This window comes from Schistocerca serialis, chromosome 2, assembly GCF_023864345.2.
Source record: "Schistocerca serialis cubense isolate TAMUIC-IGC-003099 chromosome 2, iqSchSeri2.2, whole genome shotgun sequence".
NCBI lineage: Eukaryota > Metazoa > Arthropoda > Insecta > Orthoptera > Acrididae > Schistocerca > Schistocerca serialis.
In genome coordinates, this window is record NC_064639.1 from 247,707,571 (window position 1) to 247,728,990 (window position 21,420).

Below are 21,420 nucleotides of genomic sequence, written 5' to 3' on the forward strand. Positions count from 1 at the left end.
TGAACATAAAGAAAAGTTGCTATATTGAAAAATATTGTCAAGACGAGACGTTATAATCTCACGCACATTCGCATTTAAGATTGATGATCTTAGTTAGAGTTACTGATCAACACGTGGTTCCACTTTACTCACAAAGTAGTGACAAAGCAACTACCGGAATATATTGTGAACTTCACACTCGAATTACACTGCGTAGCAATTTAAGATAAAATTAGATATTTTAGAGCTAAACCTGAAATAAGGGTGATTAAATTTTCAGTTAGGCTGAACTTAAGAAATCCATTGCCCTACGGACTTAGCAGACACGCGCTTAGCCGGAGATCTTACCACTTCAGACGCTCGCCGCGGACAGACTGACCTGGGCTCCTACAAAGGGTGCTTCCGTATACGAAACGGAAGTGACCAGAGAGGCAGCTTCCTATACCAACATGACAAGGGACGGACAGGACCATACTAAGAATAGAAACCTCTCTGCTTTTAGAAAGCGTACCTACCTGTTCCGACGTTGGTCCTACTGTTCTCTAGCAGACAGGCTTGTGTGCTACCCTCAAGCATGCAACTAGAAATACATTTGCTCATTCATCCTCTCACACAGAAGGGAAGGAGGATGACAGTATCTTTTCATATACAGTATATAAAAGAAAGCGGATGTAGGTTACGTATGAGACTGTGTGACATGAATTACATATAATCTGTGTTATAAAGTGTAGTAGTGTGACAGATCGTTCTTGTTCACGTGTAAAAGTAACACGTTCCACTACTCAGTCTCCTCCCAGATAGTCAGAAACGCCACAGTAAATTTAGAAGAGGAATTTATGCCGCAAATGACAACAGATTTAAGAAATTAACAGGAAAGGAATCCAACAGAGACCTTTCAATATTATTTGTACAGTACATTTGTACTGTACATTTGCAACACTCAAGTAAAGTTTGAACAACAATCAACCTTTAGAAAACAACGGTTTACATTTATATCGTAAATGAAATGTAAAACCAAATGCGTCGGTTCTTAATTGCAAAACCAGGCACACTTGATATCTGTCGGTTACCGCGCCATCTACCACGAATGGAAAACAATGTTTTGAGCAAACCGTACGTATTTTTTTTTTGGCGTAAAATCCGAAGATGCAATAAAAGGGGGTCTCCTCATTTGAAAATACAAAGTCGACCTCGCCCACGCAAGAGAGAAGGTTAGGAGGTGGCCAGTTGTAGCAAAGGCAGATGTTCTCTTTACTTAACTTATGCTACAGCAAAGAATATCTGCAGTCTGGATAACAAACTGGCTCTTGCTGCACTCTAAATTGTAGATTCGACCGATAAATTGCGTAGGGTTTGACGTGGATAAAGAAAATCGGAAGAGTAAGTTTCTGACATTCAAATGACAGGGAACAATATAATCCCAGCATCAACGAAGAACGTATGGCAAACCATTCTTAAGGCTGAGAATAAAGCTAGATAGAGGTATATGAAGAGGGTCTTGAAGTAGAACGCACAAGAAGGCTGTAACATTGCACGAGTGTTGAACGCTAATACAAAGAGCTCTTAACCAAAAGGAGGCTGAAGCACTGGGAAGCTTATCAGAACTGATGGTGTCCGGTGGATGCCCCAAGAACTGTAGCAAACAAAACTAAATCATCAGCTTTCTTTTCCAAACTGAAGAAATAAGATGGGACATTAATAACTGTTTATGAATCTTCAGCCAAACTACTACCCCCGCCCCCGATGACAACGTCGTTGAAAATAAGGAACAGCAGCGCAGATTACGGACAGAAATGGAAGCTTCTTACAGAAACCACGGAGTGATTATCTCGTTTATCGTGTAGGTCATATGTGTCACAGTAATAAAATAGAATAGAAAACGGAAGGAGTCAAGTTCAAATGGCTCTGACCACTATGGGACTTAACTTCTGAGTTCATCAGTCCCCTAGAACTTAGAACTACTTAAACCTAACTAACCTAAGGACATCACACACAGCCATGCCCGACGCAGGATTCTAACCTGTGACCGTAGCGGTCCGGCGGTTCCAGACTGTAGCGCCCAGAACCGCTCTGCCACACCGGCCGGCTGCAGTCAAATATTGGTATTATAGTGCCCGCATTACTGAACGTACTTTTGAAGAATTTAATAACTGGACTTTATTTCTTCTGCTTTCAGTGTGAAAGTCAGACTGATCCACGAGAATTGGATAGAAGATATGGAGCCGTTTATTGACTCTGGAAACGATGGCAACTTCCTAGGATTTGCTGACATATCGTTAGCTAGGATCTGACTGTTAGACTTACTGTAGGCTTCACACATAACCCATATTCCTTTTTTGGGCATATAACAGCCATACACTGATATGACAAAAGTCATAGAGTGCCTTCTAATATCGTGTCGGACCTCCTTTACCCCGATGTAGTGTAGCGACTCGACATGGCATGAACTCAACAAGTCGTTGGAAGTCCCCTGCAGAAATATTTAGCCATATTGCCGCTTATAGCTGTCAATAAATGCGAAAGTGTTGCGGGCGCAGGATTTTGTGTACGAACTGACCTCTCGATTATGTCGTCGCATAAATGTTCGCTGGGATTCATGCTGAGCGATCTGGATGGCAAAATCATTCGCTCGATATGTCCAGAACATTCTTCAAATCAGCAACGCACAGTTGTGGCCTGGTGACATGGCGTTTCGTTGTTTGGAAACGTGAAGTCCATCCATGACCGCAAATTGTCTCCAAGTAGTCGAACATAACCATTTCCCTTCAACGATCAGTTCAGTTGGACCGAGGATACAGTCCATTCCATGTAAACAGCCCACAACATGACGGAGCCACCAACAGATTACATACTGCCTTCTTGATAACTTGGGTGCATGGCTTCGTGGGGTCTACATCAAACTCGAATTCTACCATCAGATCTTACCAACTGGAATAAGGACTTATCTGACCAGGCCACGGTTTTTCAGTCGCCTAGGGTCCCCAGGAGAAGCATGCAGGTGCTATCGTGCCGTTAGCAGAGGCACTTGCGTCGCTTGTCTGCTGCCATAACCCATTAACGCCACATTTCGCCGCACTGTCGTAACGGATACGTTCGTCGTACGTCCCACATTGATTTCTGCGGTTATTTCACCAAGTGTTGCTTGCCTGTTTACACTGACAAACCTACGCAAACGTCGCTGCTCTTGGTCGTTAAGTGAAGGCCGTCGGCCACATCGTTGTCCAAGGTGATATGTTATATCTGAAATTTGATATTGCCATCACACTCTTGACACTGTGAATCTGGGCCTATTTAATCCCCTAACGATTTTCGAAATGGAATGTCCCATGCTTCTAGCTCCAACTACCAATGTGCGTTCAAAGTCTGTTAATTCCCGTCGTGCGGCCCTAATCAGGTCGGAAACTTTTCACATGAGTCACCTGAGTACAAATTACTGCTCTGCTTTTTTTTTTTTCTTCTTTATTGAATTTCAATTCCCCCCGAAGGGGGCGGGCTGGCAGCAGCTTAGTATGCCGCTCTTCAGCCTACAGACTTTGTTAGATAGATGAAGAGAATAAATAATAAAAACAGGCGATAAAATCGGAGACTTAAAGAGTAACATGGCGAAAAGAAATCGTGGAACTTAAAACAAAGAACAGAGGGATGATGACGCTAAGAAAATACATACAAAGCAGACAGGTAAAACAATAGACAGACAATTAAAAAAACACGGCGACAGTCTGGTTTCTGTTCGCAAAAGACATAAAATTCACACTCAGCGACAGCATGGTTTCTGTTTGCAACACGAGAAAGACGAACAACATTGAACAGTCACTGGAGCACTGCGCTAAAAAGTTGGCAAATGTGACATACTACAGCCGAGAGCAGGTGGGGGGGGGGGGGGGGGGACTGGACAGATGATGGGAAAATAAAAAAGGGGGGGGAGCTGGGAAAGGAGCTGATGGAGGATGAGGACCCATCAGAGGGGTGGGGGGCGCTGGGCAGACGCGACAGAAAGTGGGGTAGGCAGAGGAGGGGAATACAAAAGGACTCGGGGGGGTGGGGGTGGGGGGGGGGGGGGACTGCTCTGCCAATGCACTACCCTTTTATACCTTGAGTATGCGACACTACCGCCATCTGTGTATGTGCATGTCGCTACCCCGTGACTTTGTCACCTCAGTGTATACTTACTAAATGAATGAGGCATTTATCCACCCTGAGGCTGTTATTTATTTAAACTTTTCTTTCGTTTCATAATCGGTTTCGGCTTTTTAAGCCATTGCGCACTAGTCATCTGTACAGAAAAGCACACTATATTTACGCTACAAAATGGAAAACACAATGGTGTGAAAGTAAATTAGCGGAAATATAGTTATCTACAAAACTTGAAATATTTATAAAATTGGCAGTGTCTTCACGTTTAGTGTTTCCATTCGTTTTTTGCTTACAAAAACTTAGGTGCGCTTGATGTTTTGGCAGTTAATTTATGCACATCAGGTGGCACACGTGTAAAGATATACTGCTGTCCAAAGAATAAAAGTAAGGGCAGTGTAACAATTTCAGAGATTTAGTCATCAATATTCATTCATAAAAACAAAATAATTTTAAAGATGTAGCAAATGAGATGTTCGAAAATTTAAAATTTTACTAAATATGCATATTTTTTCCTGTTAGTGAAGAAACTATGAATGATTAATCCTAACTGTTACTGTGGGAACAATGAATGAGACTGCCATTTTGTTTTTGATTAGCTGTAAACAGCATACCACTATTTCGCATAGAATATTCATTTGCCTCTACTTCTTTGCATGATGAAGGATTTGGAGTTCATCGGCAATATTTCAGCAAGTTTCTTTGCAGGGTGTAAGATGCATCATGAATGCACTTGGATTATTTGTTTCGTGATTTCTCTCTTTAGAATAACGTCATTGGTGGCTGACTGTTGCTTAATGTCCCATTTCTGTTTCTGCATTTCTTTAATTATTCGTGCTTCGAAATCGTTCACATTGCCAAAGTTTCAAGGATTTTAATTTCTTTGTTAATATGATCTTCTTCAAGCTGAAGATTTCTCATTCTGTATAATACTGCATGAAATTATGCTTTTTATGGATTTCTGTATGGCATGGTCTGTTACTGATTAATGTGTGTTCAGTTGTGGTTAATGAAAAGTTCCGGATTTGTGCATTGAAACCTTTTGTTTTATTGTGACATCCACTAAATTGGTACTGATATTTACTTTGACTTCACTGATGAATCCGACCTTATCATGCATACCATTTAGTTGTGAATGCGTCTTAGCAATGTCCTCCTCTGTAGCGTTCAGCAGGCCTGAGGTGTCACCGACCTGCTAATAGTAAATGACTTTGTCAACTATCTGTTTAGATTTCTCAAAAAAATTCCTTACTTTGGCTTATAAATATGTCTGCCAAGGCTCCTACCTTGCAGCTGTCCATGACTAAAGTATCTGGTTGTGAGCATATTTTGAAAGCTGAAGTAGTTATAAGAAAGAGTTAGTTCCAACAACTGAATAAGGTCGCAAATTTTCTCTGGACGTAGTTTCTTGTACTTAATTATTCTCAATTATATCTGATTTTTTTAATAGCAATATTTTTGCATACGTAAGTAATATTAATAGGAACCAGATTGCTGTTGTTAGGAATGCTTGTATTTTTGATTTGGTCGATTAATTCTTGTGTAGTTTACGGTGGATAATTTTTTGAGTAAATAACTGAGATTTTTGCATAAGATATATTAAGTGCTATCACACTATTAACAGAAGTCAGATAGACCGGTGAATTTCATGAATTTTTGGTTGTGTGCATAACGTTGCAGCTCTGGGATTCATAATCATGCATTCTCTTACTTCTTGATCTGTCAAAAGGAAATTGCATTTTAATTGCTTTTTCTGTACAGATTATCACTAGACAATGGTCTAAAAAACGAAATCAGTTGCGAAACGTAAGAAAAATTAAATAACTAACAGTATTAGTAGCAGTTTTGCCAAACAGGTATCTTCAAGTCGTACAGGTTAATTTCTGTCTTTTGCAACTGTACTGAAAGTCTTATTAAGAACAGATGCGTTACGTTTTGTTCTAAAGCATCTACTGCAGTCAGGTTTTTTTGTTGTTTATTTCGTTCTTCTTCTACTTCTTCCACTTGTATGGGTTGAGTTTTTGCAAATAGTACTTTCACAGCCCTAAATATATTCACGTTTCTGTGTTGAGAAGTATCAAAGTCCTCTCTTCATTTCGTGTGTTTTGTTTTGCTATTCAGTAGCTATTGAAAACCAAACACACGAAATAGCAAGAGGACGGTGATACTTCTCAACACAGAAACGTAAATATATTTAGTGCTGTTTGTAAAACTCCAACCAATAGACGTGGAGGAAGAAGAAGAAGAATGAAGTGAACAACAAAAAGCCTGACCACTGATGATGCTTTAGAATAAAATTAAACGCATCTGATCTTAATAATTGTTGTTGCAAAAGATGGAAATTAACCTATTCGACTTGAAAATAACCATCTGGTGTCCTGCTGTGTGAAGAAGTCCATAACTGCCTGCTGCACATCCTCGTCTGAGAGGAATCATCGACCCTTCAAGGTCTTTTCAAGGGATCAGAGTTGTGATAATCGCATGGGGAGAGATTAGAACTATAGGACGGTGCTCGAGTGTCTGCCACTTGAGTTGGCATAACTTCTGATCTCTCCCAGATCAACCAGCGCCCTGTGTCCAGTTGCAACCAGCATGTAACTTGGCACACCATTCCATAATGGTGGTGTTCGACGAACATGCTGTCCCATAGACAGTCTCCATTCTCCAATGGTGTCTAACAGCGTTGGTCCCTCAGCAGCTAAGAAAAGAATAACAGCATGTTGGTCCTGCTTGGACACATTCAGTAATAACACCGCCATAGTTCACATTTCCACATTTTCTGTGCGCACATTGTAAAGACATGAATGTCACACTAATCCCTCACCTACATGTTGTTGCCTATACATCAGTCGTGCTGCGTTGCATGTACACTGCAACAACGCCCTCAAACAGGAACATTTTGATCTTCCCTTGTATAAGCTACGAGAATTTATGATTATAAGGTGTGACATTGTGTGGTAACAGAGAATTCCAGCCACTGTGATGGCAACTCACCTAGTGGCTTAGTATTTTTCCTAGTGTCCTAGGCACACGTTCTATTCTCCGATTCACCTATGGATGTAATGTACTTCTTAATTTACGAATATGCAACAGACAATGAAGGTCTTTCATTGATTCTGACGAAAAATTGGTGCCATAATCTACAGTTAACATTTCCACAACACCAGACTTCAGCAATCAGTTAGTCAGCCTGTGCCACTGTGTCAGCCTGCTGATTCGAGATAGCTATTGTTTCCACATAAAGAGAAAACTGAGCCAATGTAGCCATAATACAGCGATTCCACCGGTGTTTGTCACAAGGCCCTAAAATGTCCATGCCAATCACTTCAAAAGACTTACTAAATTCCAGTGACCTTTGCAGAGGAATATGCTGAGTCCATTGTTATACTGTATATAGTGTTTCGAAATTTATTTCACATCCTCTGTACGCATATGGCTCCAGTAATGCTCAGCTACATGCCATTCGACGATTCTTCAAACCCATGGCCAGACATCATATGATAATGTGCTCATTTATGATAGGCTGGAGAAGACCCAATCTGGGTGACCCCTCTCTAAACACTGGCAGTGTCTGGTGTAGGAATGGTTCATAGACCAACAGCTAGTGAAAATGGTGCCTGGTTGTAGATGAGGTTGCGTGGCCCACCTCACAGTGATGGCGGTTGTGATGCATTTCTCGGCATCGAGAGTAGTCGAAGACAGGTCCAGGGGATGAGTATTTATTTCAGGTTTGCTCAGCTTGTTATGACTGGGCCATGCCTCTGGTCATAGTGGTGGAGGTGGCACAGCATCAGGGTATGGCATGAGGTAACCTCACACACCACTGTTATGGGCTGGTGTCTTGAATAATGCTGTCTTAACATTATTCTGGGCCTTACAGTGGAATTTCACACACGGCATGTTGTTCCACCTCGCCACAGATGGAAATCTGATGGGGAAAATGTTGGCACAACAGCGGGAAGAGCTGTATAAGCTGCAATCTCTCTGATTTTAACTTCATGGTTTTTCTCGCAAAATATACGTAATAGGAAGCAAAATATTAGTTGACTCTTCTAGGAATGCATACGCTCAGAACATTAACAGTAAACCAATCTATGATGCAGAACATCTCTATTGCATTGTCTGCCACTGAAGTTGGCTGTATATCACTGCGATGTTTATACGCTTACTAAATGAATCTGTAAAGAAACACTCTGGTTTTGTTTAGATCTTCTCTGTTTCTACTATCAGTCCTATCTGGTACTGATCCCAGGCTAATGAGTAATGTTCAAGTAATGTTCGAACGAGGGTTTTGTAAACTAACACCTTTGTGGCTGGATTACTCTTCGTGAAGATTTTCCAGTGACTCTCAGTCTGGAACCTAACTCACCTGTGATTAGTTTTACGAGGACGCTTCACTTTAAATCGCTCTGTAGGCTTTCTCCGAGATATTTTATCGATATGACTGCTTCCAGTGATCGTTATGAAATCGTGTAATCAAACAATAATGGATCTTCCTTCCTGTTTATGTGTAATGTGTTACATTTGTTTATATGAGGGTCAACAGCCAATCCATTCACCAAGTGTCGATCCTCTACAGGTCTTCCCGCATTTCTCTACAGTTTTCTCGCGTTGAGAGTTCTCTGCGTACAACAGCATGATCCTATAATACTCCCTTGGGTTGCATGCGAAGTTAGTCTTACGTATGAAGATTTCTCTCCGTTGAGAATGACATGTTGCATTCTAGAAACTCTTCAATCCAATCATACAGCTGGCCTGTTAATCTATACGCTCATAGTTTGTTCATTAGACGGCAGCACGGAAATGTGTCGAAAGCCTTCCTGGGCGCCTGTATGTACTGCTTTCTGGGTCCCATGGACGAACAGACTGCGCTTCGTTTCACATGATAGTTGCTTTGGGAACCCATTTTGATTCCTACGAATGAGATTTTCGGTTTCTTAAAATGTCGTAGTATGCGAGTATTAGCAGTCACTATATTGCGTTAGCTACAAAGCTAATGTAAAAGAATTTGGCCCTCACTACCCACCATTACAAAATAAATAAAGAAACAAAGGATTTACTGTACTGTCGACAACGAGGTAATTAGAGACAGAGCAGAAGTTCTGTGTGGCGAAGAGTTTCCAAGGAACCATTCTGGCGTTTGCGTTACGCGATTTCTGGAAAGCATAAGTCTGGATGGGTGGTTGGAAGTCTGAGCTGGTATCCTCCCGAAGGCGAATCCACTGTATTACCATGTTGCCACCTCACTTGATGCACCACATGCAAGTTTTAATGTGTACTTTTATCTTTTAACCATTTCGTACTCTTTTAAAAATGTGTTATATACCCTTCCAAATATTGTACATATTTATTTTCTGTGTAAAACTACGTGTTTTACTACCGTAAACCATGGACCCTGTGGAATAGGGGTGACACGCGTGCATCGACAAAGTAGATAGTCGTACCGAAGGTATAACCACAACGGAGGCATGTTTGTTGAGGTGCTGGTCTAATCTATTGTTCCTGATCTGGCCTTGTAACATTAGCCAACATGGTCTTGCTACACTGGTACTGCGAACGGCTGAAAGCAAATGGAAATTACAACCGTTATTCCTCTCGAGGGCATGCAGTTCTGGTGTATGGTGAAATGATGATGGTATCTTCTTGTGTAAAATACCGTTGAGGTAAAATAGTCCCTATTGGGATCTTTGGACGAGAACTACTCAGCAGATTGTTGTGACGAGGAAAAAAAGAGACCAACGTTCTACAGGTCGGGGCGTGGTATGTTAGATCCCTTCATCGGACATGTAGGCTAGGAAATTTGAAAGGGGATATGGAAAACTTCAAGTTAGATCTAGTGAGAATCAGTAAAATCCGGTGGCGGGAAGAACAGGGCTTCTGGTCTGGTGAGTACAGGGTTAAAAATACAAAATCTAGTAGGTGCATTTCATCAGTAGGTATAATAATGAATAAGAAAATAGGAATAAGAGTAAGGCACTATGAAGAGCCTAGGGAAGCATTCTCATAGCCAAGACAGACACGACGACAAAACCCATCACATTAATACAAGCCAAGTAGCTCCACATGTGAGGACATCGAAATAATATGTGAGAAGATAAAAGAAATTATTCAGATAGTTAAGGGAGACCAAAATTCAGTTGTTATGAGGGAGAGGAATTTGACTGCAGAAACAGGAAGAGAAGGAAAAGTAGTAGGGAACAAGGACTGGGGAGAAAGGAACGAAAGAGGAAGCCGCCTGGTACAGTTTAGTCGTCGCTCATACTTCGTTTAATAATCATGAAAGAATCCTGTATATGAAAAGAGACCTGGATACACCGGCAGGTTTCAAATAGATTATAAGGCAGTAAGACATAGATTCCGAAACCAAATACTGAACCGCAAAACGATTTCCGGTTCAGATTTGAACTCTGACCATAATTTATTGGTAATTAATTGCAGATCAAAACTGAAAACATTGCGGAAAGGTAGGAAGTTAGGGTTATGGGACGCTGATAAGTTGAAAGAATCAGATGATCTTGAGATTTTCAGAGGGAGCATTATGCAACGATTGACTGAAACGGGGCAAGCGAATAGAACTGAAAACGAATGGGTAGCTTTGAGAGATGAAACAATGACGGCAGAGGATGAAATACGAAAAAAGCGTAAGGACCAATAGAAACCCATGCATACCACAAAATACATTGCATTTAACTGATGAAAGGATGAAACATAGAAATTCAGCAAATCAAGCATGAGATTACAACGTCTAAAAATGAGACTCGCAAGACGTCAGAAATGGCAAAGTAGAAATGGCTACAAGAAAAATGCAAGGATGTAGAAGCATCCATATCTATAAGAAAGCTACATGTCGTCTACGGGAACATTAAAGAGGCCTTTGGAGAAAAAAGAAGAAACAGTATCAACATAAAGAGCTCAGATGGCAAGCCAGTACTAAGCAAAGTAGGGGAAGCCGAAAGAACATCATAGAAAGGCTACACAAGGGAAATGAATATGGAGGTAATATTACATAGAGGAAAGAGGAAGTAGATGAAGGTGAATTGGCAGATATGATACTGTGAGAAGAATCTGAGAGACAGTTGAAAGAGCTAACTCGAAACAAGGCCTCTGGAGCAGATGATATTCCCTCAGAATTATTTCGGTCGTTAGGAGAACATAACATGATAAAACTATTCTACCTGATATGCGTGATATATGATAAGAGAAATGCATTCGACTTCTAGGAGAATGTAATAATTCTAATTCCAGGTCATAACAAGCATGACTATTACGGAATCGTCAGTTTAATAGCTCTTGACTGCAAAATACTGACACGAATTATGGAAAGCCGGTCGAAGCCGGCCTCGCATAAGATCAGATTGGGTTCTGGCGAAATGAAAGAACACGCAAGTCAACACTGACCTTAGAAGGTACATTGAGGAAAGACAAACCAGCATTTATAGCATTTATGGATTTAGAGGCAGTTTTTGACAATGGAGGAATACACATTTTGAAATCTACTGGTATAAGATACGAGAAGCAAAAACTTCTTTTCAACTTGTGCGGAAACCACACTGCAAGTGCAAGAGTCGAAGGTTGTGAAGGAGAAACAGTGGTTGTGAAGGGAGTGATGAAAACCTCTGATGTCTGAGCATTGAGAGAGCACTGAAGGAACCCAACGAGGAATATGTAAAGAGAATTGAAGTTCAGGGAGAAGAAATAAATGAGGTTTTTTGACTATATTGTAATTATGTCAGAGACAGCAAAGGACTTGGAAGAGTGTCGATTGGAATGGATAGTGCCTTGAGGCTAAAGATGAACATGAACGAAAGTAAGACGATGGTATGGAATGTAGTCGGATTAAATCAGGTTATTTTGATACAATGAGATGAGGAAATGAGAGATTATAGTAGCTGATCAGTTTTGCTATTTGGTCCGCAAAATAATTGGCGACGGTCGAAGTAGAGAGGATCTAATATGCAGACTGGTAGTAGCAAGAAAAGCACTTGCAGAAAAAAGGGAAATTCGTTAACCTGTGTGTTAGGAAGCTTTCCCTGAGGATATTTGTCTAGAATGTACCCTTGTACAGATGTGAAACATGGATAACATGCAGTACAGACAAGAAGGGAACAGAAACTTCTAAAATGTGTGCTACAGAAGAATTCTGAAAATTAGATTCTTATATTTAATAACTAACGAGGAGGTACTGAATTGAATTGGAGAAGAAAGAAATTTACGGCACAACTTGACTAAAAGAAGAGAACTGTTGATGGAGCACATCCTTTGGTGTCAAGGAATCGTCATGTCATTTTATGAATGGGGAGGAGAGGTGGCAGGGGGGGGGGGGGGAGGAAATTGTAGATAGAGACTAAAGCTTGAATACAATAGCCTAGTGCAAACAGGTTGCAGTAGCTATGCTGGTATAAAGAGAGCTACATCAAACCATTTTTCCGCCTCAAGAACACCAGGGGGTTTAACACATTACGTGCTTTGATAGTCTATATAGATACGATTTCTGTTCTTCACACACTATTCTATTGTAAAACTTCTTGTAAAAGATATAGTTACCTGTACTCGAGGATGCTGGGACAACATGTAAACAACAGCACCTGCAACGTCTTCTGGTTCCATACACGGGAATATATCGTATATCTTCTCGCTAGCGATTGCCGTTCTCGTAAGTCCCGGAGAAATCTCCTGCGAGTAATAAACGAAAGTCAAAAGTTACACTTTTAGTTATCAAAGTTCAAACGCAAAATCTCAGAAATAAATGTTGAGCGTAAATGCCTATCAGATCTCTGCAGGGCGATAGCCTCGGTAAAGCGTGATGGAACTATGCAACCGTGAACCTAGCAAATTTAAGGCATCAACATAAAAATGAACAACTCTTAAGAAATTGAATTGTGAGTTATTAAAATTTACTCCTAACATAACTGTACATTAAGACTCTTATGTATGTGAGCAGCATGACACAGAAAATGTATTATTCGCAAACGACTTACGTATCACTTCATATCAACACATCGTGAAATGCTGAACACGAAAGTAAGGAAGTATGTCGCAGACAAGACTATCGAGTCTGAAATTTATGTTTTAGCTTATTGCTTGAAATTAAATTGTCGCGGAAAGAAAAGAGGAAGAGATTTTTTTTCCTTTTTTGCTACCAGTCAAATTCAAATGTTCAAGATCATAATGAGCTTACCGTTCTGTGAGTAACACATTCTGAATTTATAATTGATAACAAAACTGATACTTCAGGTTGAGAGTGAGCGCGAGCTGTAAACATAAGCGAACATTTGTGTCATAGATTTATCGTTCGCCTGTGAAAACATCGGAAGAAAGAAATTTGAAAGTAGGAGACACTATCGACGTGAAACGCTGACTACTCAAATGTTCAAATGTGTGTGAAACCTTATGGGACTCAACTGCAAAGGTCATCAGTCCCTAAGCCTACACACTAATTAACCTAAATTATCCTAAGGACAAACACACACACCCATGCCCGAGGGAGGACTCGAACCTCCGCCGGGACCAGCAGCATAGTCCATGCGCTGACTATTCCTTGGATGCTTAGACTTGGTTGTGGTGAGTGTAAGAACTGTAGAAACATTTAGGATGTACTTGAAGCTAAGTACAATTATTACCTAGAACCTGGATTTCATGGTATCTTCAGCAGACAATTAAAAAAAATTGGAATTCACTTCCATCACACTGGTGAGGTTGATTCGTGGTTCGAATGGAAGGTGTCACAGTAACCCACATGCTCAGTACCTTTTATGTACAAGGATATTTCAAAAAGTAAGTTACACCTTATTGTTGTTGTTGTTGTGGTTTTCAGTCCTGAGACTGGTTTGATGCAGCTCTCCATGCTACTCTAACCTGTGCAAGCTTCTTCATCTCCCAGTACCTACTGCAACCTACATCCTTCTGAATCTGCTTTGATGCCTCAGTACATGTCCTACCAACCGATCCCTTCTTCTGGTCAAGTTGTGCCACAAACTTCTCTTCTCCCCAATCCTATTCAATACTTCCTCATTAGTTATGTGATCTACCCATCTAATCTTCAGCATTCTTCTGTAGCACCACATTTCGAAAGCTTCTATTCTCTTCTTGTCCAAACTATTTATCGTCCATGTTTCACTTCCATACATGGCTACACACCATACAAATACTTTCAGAAATGACTTCCTGACACTTAAATCTATACTCAATGTAAACAAATTTCTCTTCTTCAGAAACGCTTTCCTTGCCGTTGCCAGTCTACATTTTATATCCTCTCTACTTCGACCATCATCAGTTATTTTACTCCCTAAGTAGCAAAACTCCTTTACTACTTTAAGTGTCTCATTTCATAATCTAATTCCCTCAGCATCACCCGACTTAATTCGACTACATTCCATTATCCTCGTTTGGTTTTGTTGATGTTCATGTTATATCCTCCTTTCACGACACTGTCCATTCCATTCAACTGCTCTTCCAAGTCCTCTGCTGTCTCTGACAGAATTACAATGTCATCGGCGAACCTCAAAGTTTTTATTTCCTCTCCATGGATTTTAATACCTACTCCGAATTTTTCTTTTGTTTCCTTTACTGCTTGCTCAATATACAGATTGAATAACATCGGGGAGAGGCTACAACCCTGTCTTACTCCCTTCCCAACCACTGCTTCCCTTTCATGTCCCTCGACTCTTATAACTGCCATCTGGTTTGTGTACAAATTGTAAATAGCCTTTCGCTCCCTGTATTTTACCCCTGCCACCTTTAGAATTTGAAAGAGAGTATTCCAGTCAACATTGTCAAAAGCTTTCTCTATGTCTACAAATGCTAGAAACGTAGGTTTGCCTTTCCTTAATCTTTCTTCTAAGATAAGTCGTAAGGTCAGTATTGCCTCACGTGTTCCAGTATTTCTACGGAATCCAAACTGATCTTCCCCGAGGTAGGCTTCTACCAGTTTTTCCATTCGTCTGTAAAGAATTCGCGTTAGTATTTTGCAGCTGTGGCTTATTAAACTGATTGTTCGGTAATTTTCACATCTGTCAACACCTGCTTTCTTTGGAATTGGAATTATTATATTCTTCTTGAAGTCTGAGGGTATTTCGCCTGTTTCATACATCTTGCTCACCAGATGGTAGGGTTTTGTCAGGACTGTCTCTCCGAAGGCCGTCAGTAGTTCCAATGGAATGTTGTCTACTCCGGGGGCCTTGTTTCGACTCAGGTCTTTCAGTGCTCTGTCAAACACTTCACGCAGTAACGTATCTCCCATTTCATCTTCATCTACATCCTCTTCCATTTCCATAATATTGTCCTCAAGTACATCGCCCTTGTATAGCCCCTCTATATACTCCTTCCACCTTTCTGCTTTCGCTTCTTTGCTTAGAACTGGGTTTCCATCTGAGCTCTAGATGTTCATGCAAGTGGTTTTCTTATCTCCAAAGGTCTCTTTAATTTTCCTGTAGGCAGTATCTATCTTACCCCTGGTGAGACAAGCCTCTACATCCTTACATTTGTCCTCTAGCCATCCCTGCTTAGCCGTTTTGCACTCCCTGTCGATCTCATTTTTGAGACGTTTGTATTCCTTTTTGCCTGCTTCATTTACTGCATTTTTATATTTTCTCCTTCCATCAATTAAATTCAATATTTCTTCTGTTACCCAAGGATTTCTACTAGCCCTCGTCTTTTTACCTACTTAATCCTCTGCTGCCTTCACTACTTCATCCCTCAAAGCTACCCATTCTTCTTCTACTGTATTTCTTTCCCCCATTCATGTCAATTGTTCCCTTATGCTCTCCCTGAAACTCTGTACAACCTCTGGTTTAGTCAGTTTATCCAGGTCCCATCCCCATAAATTCCCACCTTTTTGCAGTTTTTTCAGTTTTAATCTACAGTTCATAGCCAATAGATTGTGGTCAGAGTCCACATCTGCCCCTGGAAATGTCTTACAATTTAAAACCTGGTTCCTAAATCTCTGTCTTACCATTATATAATCTATCTGATACCTTTTAGTACCTCCAGGAGTCTTCCAGGTATACAACCTTCTTTTATGATTCTTGAACCAAGTGTTAGCTATGATTAAGTATTGCTCTGTGCAAAATTCTACCAGGCGCCTTCCTCTTTAATTTCTTAGCCCCAATCCATATTCACCTACTACGTTTCCTTCTCTCCCTTTTCCTACTACCTAATTCCAGTCACCCATGACTATTAAATTTTCATCACCCTTGACTATCTGAATAATTTCTTTTATTTCATCATACATTTCTTCAATTTCTTCGTCATCTGCAGAGCTAGTTGGCATATAAACTTGTACCACAGTAGTAGGTGCGGGCTTCGTATCTATCTTGGCCACAATAATGCGTTCACTATGCTGTTTGTAGTAGCTTACCCGCATTCCTATTTTCCTATTCATTATTAAACCTACTCCTGCATGACCCCTATTTGATTTTGTGTTTAGAACCCTGTAGTCACCTAACCAGAAGTCTTGTTCCTCCTGCCACCGAACTTCACTAATTCCCACTATATCTAACTTTAACCTATCCATTTCCCTTTTTAAATTTTTTAACCTACCTGCCCGATTAAGGGATCTGACATTCCACGCTCCGATCCGTAGAACGCCAGTTTTCTTTCTCCTGATAACGACATCCTCTTGATTATAGCAAACAAAATACTTTTGTGGAACGCTGCACTATGCTTCAAAGTGACACTGCTACGTGACACAATTTGACATGTGTAACTCATGTTTTGAAATCCGCTCGTATTTATTCAACATATGACTACAGTGATAAAAGTAGCAATTACTCGTCATCGGCCCGCTAGATGGTGCAGCCATAGGCTCAGATGGTTCAAATGGCTCTGAGCACTATGCGACTTAACTTCTGAGGTCATCAGTCGCCTAGAACTTAGAACTACTTAAACCTAACTAACCTAAGGACATCACACACATCCATGCCCGAGGCAGGATTCGAACCTGCGACCGTAGCGGTCGCTCGGCTCCAGACTGTGGCGCGTAGAACCGCACGCTTATTTCGGGAGATATTTGACCCGGTCATGATCAATGGCCCACGCTATATACGCAAATCGTTCGTTTATGAAGGAATGAATTTCACAGTATCAATAGTATGCATTTGAAATTAGCATGCAATGTAAAAATTCAATTAGAAACTCACGCCGACTCTAATTTTGCTTTTCCTGGCGACGAGATCTTTCCGAAGGCCCTCTAGCAGCGTCTTGACAGCCTGCTTACTGGCGCAGTACATTGCAACGTCGCTGTTAAATGGTAGGATGTGTCCACATATGCTGTGAACACGAAAATAACAGTTTGTAGATCATAAATACAATGAATATCATCGACAGAAAAAAGTTATGATATTTATGTGGAAAGCACTGAAAATGAAAAAACTTTTTCTGGCATCGTTTTCCAACGGACAAAGAGGTCTCAACCTAGGTACAGTTACTGGTCTATTAGAGGCCAAAAACAGCTACGAAAAAGCAATTGATCGACTCCGCGTTGACGTCCCTTTTTGAGATATCGAATGTGACTTGAGGAACACATTTCACAGGTTATTTTGTTTTCACTCCAATGTCGGTAATTTCCAATCCTGTATACTTTCCAGTACCAGCAAATAATATTGGATTTTTTTGTCACATACAGGGTGACAATTATTGAACAACAAGAAATAAAATTTTCATAATTTATGAACGGTTTGCGTATAGGACGTTCCAACTGCACGGTTGGCCGCTGGGCATGATGGGAAAGACTATGTGTACGTACGGTTTGGTTTAGGGACGAAGCTGACTCTCATTTGGATGGGTTCGTCAATAGGCAAAATTGGCACATTTGGGGGACTGATAATCCGTATTTCGCGATCGAGAAGTCTCTTCACCATCAACGGATGACTGTGTGGTGTGCAGTGTCCAACCACGGAATAATCGGTGCGATATTCCTTGGTGGCACGGTGACTATTGAACGGTACGTGAATGTTTTGGAAGATGATTTCATCCCCATTACCCAAATTAACCCTAATTTCGACAAGATGTGGTTCATGTAAGACAGAACTCGGTACCATCGAAACAGGAGAGTGTTTGGTGTCTTGGAGGAGCACTTTGGGGACCGCATTCTGGCTCTGGGGAGCCCAGAGACCACTGGCAGGGACCTCGATTTGCCGCCATATTCTCCGGATCTGAACGCATCCGACTCCTTTTTGTGGAGCTATATTAAAGACAAGGGCTACAATAATAACCCCAAGACCTTTACTGAGCTGAATGTAGCCATTCAGGAGGTCACCGACAGCATCGATGTTCCGACACTTCAGCGGGTCATGCACAATTTCGCTATTCGTCTGCGCCACTTCATCGTCAATGATGGCAGGCATATCGAACATGCCGTAACCTAAATCCGAGTATCAGTAGTGACGTTTACATGTTGAATGAATGTGTGCACGCCGTAGTTTGTAACTAATTTACGTTTTTTTTCATTTACTTCAGTAATTGTCATACTATCACTTTTGTGACACCAATTACAGGCAGGTGCTCTGTAAACACAGTATTCATTCTTGACTTTGTAAACTGCACCACAGTTTCATATATAACGCGGTGCATGTGGAGACCGTGGTCAAGTGTCTGGTTCTTCTCATCGGCCTGCCGTTAACCTGGAAGGCGCAGATAAAGTAATTTAATCAGGAATGTGAATCATAGATATTGCTGGAATTTGATTGCACTGATCGTCTGCACAGCTCTAATGCCATAACGGCCGGATGTATAACGTACTCAGCTCTATACAGATCCATATCGCTAGTTCATGTTATCACGTGTCATGAACGCGCCTTTCATTATATCGTCATCTTGTTCCTTTCTTGGTGCATCCATCATTCACAAGCCCATCTCTCTTAATTTTCAGTACAGTCGGAATCTCAGTTTCGATTTGTTTCCTGGCGTGTTTATTTTGTGTCTCTGTTTGTGGTCCCCACTGCCAAAATGAAATTCTCCGCTGATCGTCGAACAACTCTCACTTGCTGAAAGGCTATCTCATTAAAAGTCCATGTTTTACTTGCATAATTGAAAATGGTAAGACATACCCACTGTAAACTTTCACGTTGCCAGCTGATTTATCAAATGTCTATTTAGTTAACCAAAATCATTCCAGGCTGGTTTTTCTCTATTTTTTTCCTTGTTCGTTCAGTTGTTTTTCAACTGCTCTATATAAGACAACTCAACAACCGGTTCTATTAATCATTTTTACGCTTACTTGAGTTGATCGTTGCAGCTGGTAAGTTAGATTGATCATAATAACAATACTTAGATAGTTAGTGACTGTAGTCTAGGGATAGCATCTCTGACAAGTAATCAACGATGTTCCGGGGCCAAACCCAGCCACTGCTTTTGAATATAAATCATCAGTAATGGCGGCTGAAGACTTCCGCCATAAAAAGTAACCCCCCCCCCCTCTCTGACAGTGGCCTTATCAATATAGGCGGGGGAGCGGACAGAGGCTGAGGTCACTCTCTTGACCCTGGGCTGGGAAACTTCCCCAAAAAGGTGGAAGAATCAGCGGTGATCAACGGCACGTGGATGCAAAAGGCAATGCAAAACACTGCATTAAAGACGCATAATGTGTATGCAAAGGATATGTAGCTTGTTATTGGAAAAAGTGTTTGCTGATCAAGGCAAAAGAATCCGTTTCAATCCTCCAATTGGATCCCGGGCCGGGGAGGGGGCTTGTAAGTGGTAGGTAACTATAAGAACTGAATAAACAACGTAAAGACACTGTTCTATGAAATGGAGCTTGTAACGTTAGAAGGCTGAGCGTTGTAGGGAAGCTTGTAAATCTGAGAACGAAATAAAAAGACTCAATTCAGATATATCGGGGGTTCGCGAAGTCAAGTGGAAAGAAGATTAGTATTTTTGTTCAGATAAATGTATGGTAAAGTTTACAGCATCATAAAATGGTACAAAAGGAATAGGACTCGTTAAGAATAGGAAGATAGGACACAGAGTTTCTGTGAACAGTTCAGTGACTGGGTGCCAGTGTTGTCCTCATCAGAATCGACAGCAAATCATCGCCAACAAAAATGGTACAAAGACATTTAATCTCCAGCAAAGGTGGAAAACTTCAAAATATAACAAATGTTTGGTTATGGTACCACACATGAAGAAAACGATCAAGATTAGCTCAAGTGTACACTACGACGTCACAGGCAGAAGCCGAAGAGATAGAGAAAGTATGTGAAAATATAATGAGTATAATATACGGAAGAATGGAAAAGAAAATCGAGTATCTGTTAGATGACGATCAGTTTGACTGTAGGAAAGGTAAAGACACCGAAGAGGCAGTGCTTCATAATGGAACCAAGACTTAAGAAAAATGTGGGAATTGTCGACAGGGAAAAAGAGTTAGACAATGTAAAATGGAGCAAGATGTTAAAATTCTGTGAAAAGTAGGAGTAAGGTATAGGGATAGACGGATAATATACGGTATGTGCAAGGACTAAGAGGAAAAAATATGAATGGAAGACGGATAACGATGCACTGGAATTAGAAAGAATGTAATACAGGGATGTAGTCTTTCACCCCTACTGCTCAATCTGCATAACGAAGAAGCAATGACGTAAATAACAAAATGGTTCAAATGGCTCTGAGCACTATGGGACTTAACATCTTAGGTCATCAGTCCCCTAGAACTTAGAACTACTTAAACCTAACTAACCTAAGGACATCACACACATCCATGCCCGAGGCAGGATTCGAACCTGCGACCGTAGCAGTCCCGCGGTTCCGGACTGAAGCGCCTAGAACCGCACGGCCACCGCGGCCGGCGTAAATAACAGAAAGATTCAATAGTGTTATTAAAATACTGAGTGAAGAAAGATCAATGACGAGATTCGCTACAGCACTGCCATTCTAAATGACGAAGAACTGTAGGGCAATGGACTGAAATGAACAGTCTAAAGGATACAAAAATGGAAGGAGATTGAACTGAAGAAGAATGGAAGTAAGGAGGAGTAGCAGAAATGAGATAAGTAATTAAATTAACATCAAAATTGAGGACCATGAAGAAGACGAAGTGATGGACTTCTGCTATCTTGGAAACAACAAAATAATAGTTCATGGACGATGCAACGAGGACATGCAGACTAGCATACACAAAGAAGACGTTCCGGGCGAAAGAAGTCTACTAGTAGCAAACATAGATTTCAATTGGAGAAAGAAATTTCTGAGCATGCACGTTTGGACCACAGCATTGTATTGTAGCGACTGAAGAATTGTGGGGCAGCCGGAAAAGAAGAGAATCGAAGCGTTTGAGATGTAGTGATGTAGAAGGATAATGAATATTACGTGAACTGC

At 40.9% G+C, this 21,420-nt stretch overlaps 2 protein-coding genes across 4 annotated transcripts in view; both read right to left on the reverse strand.

Moving 5' to 3' along the window:
* Positions 1-21,420, reverse strand: part of LOC126456997 (dehydrogenase/reductase SDR family member 11-like) — a 604,547-nt gene that overhangs the window by 527,374 nt on the left and 55,753 nt on the right. The window lies entirely within an intron of this gene.
* The window catches only part of LOC126457002 (dehydrogenase/reductase SDR family member 11-like), a 45,475-nt gene that overhangs the window by 2,935 nt on the left and 21,120 nt on the right, over positions 1-21,420 (reverse strand). Inside the window, exons 4-5 of the mRNA XM_050092969.1 lie at positions 17,247-17,376; positions 12,655-12,783 (exon numbers count right to left, since the gene is read on the reverse strand). Coding sequence (XP_049948926.1) covers positions 12,655-12,783; positions 17,247-17,376 — 259 coding nt within the window. The remainder of the gene's footprint in view (positions 1-12,654; positions 12,784-17,246; positions 17,377-21,420) is intronic.